Below are 5,607 nucleotides of genomic sequence, written 5' to 3' on the forward strand. Positions count from 1 at the left end.
CTGGAGGGTGGCATCAAATTTGGAGGGGGGGGGGGGGGGGTCTGTCATGGGGAGTTCCCAAGGTCATGCATATGGACTTTATGGTACCCTTACAATGGGAGCCACTGAGGAGGTATTAGCAAGGTAGTGACATGCTTAGGGTCAGAATCCTTCAGGAAGTAAACTGAGGGAGATATGGAGGAGGCAGTGGAGGCCAGGAGATCGATTAGGAGGCTATTGCAGTTTCCAGGCAAGAGTGTCAAGCAAGCAGAACTCTTTGCTTTTTGCTTCAGGGTTTTGGAGGTAAAACTTTTCCTGGCAGGTGATGGAATTCATGACCTTTGAGAGAATGGCATCTGAGCTGGCTCCTGATAACCAGAAGCAGCTGCAAGAGCCGCCTGGTGATCCTGGGTGCCCTTGGGCTCCTGTCCAGGTTTGCTGGCAGCAGGGCTGAGCTCAACTCTTCTCGTTCTTGTTGGTGACTCTTTGAACAGTGAAAGGAAAGGCTTGAAAACGGCATTCATTGAGCAGCTGCCGTGTGCCAGGCACTGTGCTAGAGCTTTCCTGTGCTTTGATCTCCACTAGTCATCAGCGTAACTCATTTCCTATGGGGAAACTGAGGCTTAGAGAGAGAGAGAGAGAGAGGAGAACCAGAAGTCTCGCAAATTGGTGAATCTGGGATTCTAATCCAGGTTATCTGACTCCAAGGCCTACACTCTGCCTTAGGGCAGATGGATGAGCTTTGCAAAGAGAAAATGATTAAGATCTAAGAAATACATGCCTTTGGGAGTGTAATAGGGAACCACTAGCTTGGGGCTGTAGTAGGAATTATTATGAACTGGGCTCTTTGATATTAGCAGGGTGTTGTAGAGCAGTGGAAAAGCCACTGCCTGACTCTCGTACTGCCTCCTCTGAGCACTTAGGGAGAAGAAGATGATACCACCGTCCTCGTAGAGATGATGACAGGAGGAAAGGGAATGCATGTAGTGAAGGCTCCCTGAAGGCTATAGATCACTACAAATGAATGGAGATGATATCTCTCTGGGTGTTATGTGTGATGGTCTTAATTGTAGGTTGTTCCTCTTTGGCTTCTTTGCATTGATGTTTTCCCCTTCCCTTGTCTTCTTCTGGTCTACGCCATGCTTCTGCCTTGACCAGCGGGTCTGCCCTTCCTCATCATCGAGACGAGCACCATTAAGCCTTACCACCGAGGATTTTACTGCAATGATGAGAGCATCAAGTACCCACTGAAAATTGGTGAGACGATAAATGACGCTGTGCTCTGTGCTGTGGGGATCGTCATTGCCATTCTTGCGGTAAGTGACCAGAATCTGCCATGCTTGATCCTGTCTGACTTCTTCCTGTATAATATAGAATGTCTGAGTTCACAGAGACCTGTACCAAGGAGAAGCCAACAAAGCCAGCAAAAACTTCTTTAAAAGTAGGAGTTCATTTAATGAATACTATGTATTTAGTGCAGTTAGTACTATTAATAAAGCCAACATTTATTGAGACAAATACATGCTAAGCATCCTTCTCAGATGTTCTACATACATTATCTTTCCAACGATCCAACAAAGTCTACACATTCTTTACCTTTCAGCTATAAATTTAGGAAACTGAGATCCACAGGAAGAAAATAACTTGCCCAAGATCAATGGGTTAATAAGTTGAAGAACTGAGATTTGAACCTACTTATCTTTTGCACCAGAGACTGAACTCTGAACCACCATTCTAAAAGTTGAGCTCCACCATCCTAAAAGTTGAGCAAGCAGTACTTCGTTTGCTATCACAAGTACTTTCTTTGTTCTCTCCACACCATCACTGTCCTGATGTAGCAATGATAATGCCACCGATATTCTCTGGCATATTGTTGAGTTCTCTTGCCCAGTGACGGTAGTGCAAAAGTAAACAGGACTCAGAATCCAGGGAAATAGGTTCTAGACCTGGCCCTCCATTAACCAACTGTATATCTTTTTTCGTTTTCATAAGGTTTTTTTTTGTTGTTGTTGTTTTTTTTTTTTTTTTTTTTTTTTTTTTTTTTTTTTTTGCCATAGGGCATGTGCACTTGCCAGAGAAAGAAAAAGAGGTAATGAGAGGGAAAGTGAGAAGTCACACACACACACACCCCTTGGGGTGTGATCCCTTTTCCTCCATTCTTTCTCTGGAGTTTGGGCACACACATACATGTGCCCAGTGTGATTTTCAAGTGGTGGGTCTGAGACAAACCACAATCAACCATATGGGAGTCCAACACCTTAATCACCATGCCACCTGCTGTCTCTCAAACTGTACACCTTTAAAATCAAGGATGACCGTCTTGCTTCACAGCATGGGAATAAGGAGTAAAAGACATTATGAATATTGAAATATCTTGCAAACCCTTAGTTGCTGAGCAGCTTACTCACATGCTGAAGTCCAGATTTGCATGACCAGGTCTTCCCTGAAAGGGTGACTCTGGATATTGCAAAATAATGTCGCAGCCTTTGATAAGGTCCAGGATTATTTTGAACAATGATAGTCTTGTGGGAATTGTGGAATGACCTACCTGAGCCCTACTTAGAGGGTTACCACTCTGTTTTAGAGGTGTCCATTTGGGCTGAGAATAGGGAGGGTAACTGAAATCCAGTCTTGTCATTTTTGAGCTCTGCATTTTCACAGCTATCCATTCCACACCTCCACTATTTTCTAAGTCTGCTGTTTGCCCTCGAACACCAGCCATGTCGGTGAAGGCTGGTTTTCATGTCCAGCAGGATCATAAATTTTCTTTTATAGATCCTCAAGTTGCCTTTCTGTTGAGCATAGCCTAGAAATGTATCTGTAGCCTATATTAGAAAGTTAGGAAGGAAGGTAGTTTATATTAAGAACACTAAATATGAATTAAGTGCTATTGTCTCCATTGTACAGATGTAAAATCTGAAGCTTAGAGAGGTTAAATTATGTAGTCAGTATCTACAACTAGTAGAAATTGGGGTGTAGGCCTAGTAGGTAGCACAGTGGGGTGCTGGACTCTCACATGGCCAACCACACTGTGAGTCTCAGACCTGGAAGCATGCTTTCTTACTTTCTCTTTCTATTTCTCTCTGTGTATGTGCCTTTTAGAAAATTAAAAAATAATAATACATAAAATTAAATAGTTTTTTTTTTAATGTTGGGGTTCAAGCATGTGCCTGGTCATTTCAAAGCCCCTTTCTATCTTGCAGACTTATATTTCAAGATACCTAACCTAACTAACTCAGGTATGAGAGGCAATGAACTTATCTCGCCTGTTCTGGATCAAATATAAGCTGCTGATGTTTCATGAACCACATTTCATGAAGTTTTTCTTTTGACTTGCCCACTCTGGGGGTTGGCTGTAAATTTTGAGACCCCTCTTTGTTTTTTAATAACATCATAAACCAGGCGCACAATCAACAGTTTGAATTTGGGGAGGGGGAAGGGAAACTAGCAGAATTCTTTCCAACCTTTAAAAGAAAAACAGTCCATTTGGCAACAGGAGTAGTTTCGTAAAGGTGGGACTAAGGATCTTTGTGTTCAAAACTGAAAAATGTAACATATTATTTTACTGTTTGCTCCATATCGACAGTTGTTGGTCTGAGCTCTATAGGAAGAATGGCTTTTCCTAGAAAAGGTGTTTATCGTGGCAGGCAAATAATTACACAGTATCTTGTACTAAGGTTTAAACAGGTGTTTTTGATGGTTGAAGGACCGGTGAATTAAGTACTTCAAAGGAGCCCACTATATCCGGGAGTGTCGTGAGATAACAGCAACACAGGGATGGCCATGACATGTGCTTTCCAACCTCTACAAGGGTTAATCTCATTGCTTAGCGGGCTCCTCCCAAGTGCAGCATGGTGGAAAGAGACACTCTAAAAAGGATCTCCTGACTCTGTGAACTAAGCAAATCATTGGTTTCTCTTACCTCATTTTCTTCATCTGTAAAATGGGAATGGAGTTTGGATTCCCTTAAGGGGATGGCTGTAAAAAGCAAATGCTGAGATGCCTGGAAACCACTCGGTGGCTGTGGGCCGCTGCAGAGTTTTATAGATGGTAGTGGTTCTGATTTCTGACCTGAACCTAAGATGGACAAAGCCAAGCACCAAAGTAGCATCTTTGGGGGCCGTGTTTCTCTACCACTCTTGCTTCCCCCAGCAAAGCTCTTGGTCGGCAACTCCTCCCCTGCAGCTTGCCAAGGCCTGCTCATCCTCTTTGAAAGGTGCCAACATGTCTAAGAAGAATCTGCTTTTTTATAAAAAAGAAAAAGAAAAAAAAAAAAAGAATCTGCTTTTGAGAGCTTAGCTTAGCTCACTTCTCTCCTCATGTCATGGTGATATTTTAATTCAAATGCTTCCTGACCTCCCAGGTATTCTTTTTTTTTTTTTTTTTTTTTGAGAGGTTTTTACTATAAGGTGCATGCACTCACCAGACAGACAGAGAGAGACAGAGAGATAGCGAGAAATCATCCCCCAGGGGCACGGCCACATCACAATCCCTTCTCCTCCATTCTCCTCTTGGGATCTTGGGCACACACGCACACGTGCCCGGTGTGAATGTTAAGCCACCGGGTTCAGGAGGCAAACCGCGGTCGACAACATGGGAGTCCAGCGACATAGCCATTACACTATCTGCTGGTCCGCCTTCCAGGTTTTCTTGAAACAGTCCTGTGCAGTGGTTTCAGCTGCAATAGCATTGCTTCCCCGCCCCATACAAGTCAGCAAAATAGGTGTAGATACTGCTTTCCTATAGTTCAGAGAAATGGCAGGCAAGAAACCACCACCATAGTCACCATTCTTTGTCAAGTGCTACTGTGTGCTAGAGCAACACATGGACCATGCTGTTACCCTAGAAGAAACCCCAAGGCCTAGATATATGGATGGTTCTTAGTTTATCAGAGAGTTAAAGGCACATGTGCTAGTTCTGATCCGAGCTCCTCTGCTGGGAAAGAGACAGCTAGTTCTCACTGCGCCTCAGTGGACTCATCTGTTAAATGAACATAGTCTGTCCACATGCTAAAGTGGTGAGTATTAAGTGAGCTGATGTATAAATAGTAACTCAGTGCCTGGCACGTACACTATACGCAATTAAAATGAGCTCTTTTTATTCTAAATGAGTAAACAGAGTCAAAAAGTGGTGAAGTCACTTCGCTAAGACATTACAGCTATAAAAAAAAAGAATCAGGACAGAAGCCCTACCCTTTGGACACATGACTCTCACTCGTTCCTTAATTAGAATCCACATCTCCCGACTCACTTCTCTTTGCAGTAGGACTTCTGCCTCCTGATCTAGCTGTCCTAGCATTTCAGCTAGAGGTACGTGCAAAATGGGGGCTCCTAATGAAGTCTGCTCACCGGCTTAGTGGCCATAACTACCAAGAGTACTCACAGAAGAAAGTGAAAAAAGACCTCAGAAGCCAAGTGCATAATTCACCTTCATAGCCTTCCTCTCAAAAAACCTATATGTACAACTTCAACAACATCAACACTTTTCCCACTTTCTCATCATGACTGACTGACTCCAGCCACAATCTGCTTCAGAGCAAGGAGCAAGAGTGACAGTTATGGAGAGAGGAGAGCGCTCCAGAACTGGAAATCTAATCATCTTGGTACTCACCAATCCAGGTCTTCTCCT

General features: G+C 43.4%; 1 protein-coding gene across 2 annotated transcripts in view; it reads left to right on the forward strand.

Annotated features, from left to right (window-relative positions):
* Positions 1-5,607, forward strand: part of PLPP3 (phospholipid phosphatase 3) — a 98,037-nt gene that overhangs the window by 49,462 nt on the left and 42,968 nt on the right. For both annotated transcript variants that reach the window (XM_006146101.1, XM_006146102.3), the window contains exon 2: positions 1,138-1,295. In XM_006146101.1, coding sequence (XP_006146163.1) covers positions 1,138-1,295 — 158 coding nt within the window. The remainder of the gene's footprint in view (positions 1-1,137; positions 1,296-5,607) is intronic.

This window comes from Tupaia chinensis, unplaced genomic scaffold, assembly GCF_000334495.1.
Source record: "Tupaia chinensis unplaced genomic scaffold, TupChi_1.0 Scaffold000165_2, whole genome shotgun sequence".
Taxonomy (NCBI): domain Eukaryota; kingdom Metazoa; phylum Chordata; class Mammalia; order Scandentia; family Tupaiidae; genus Tupaia; species Tupaia belangeri.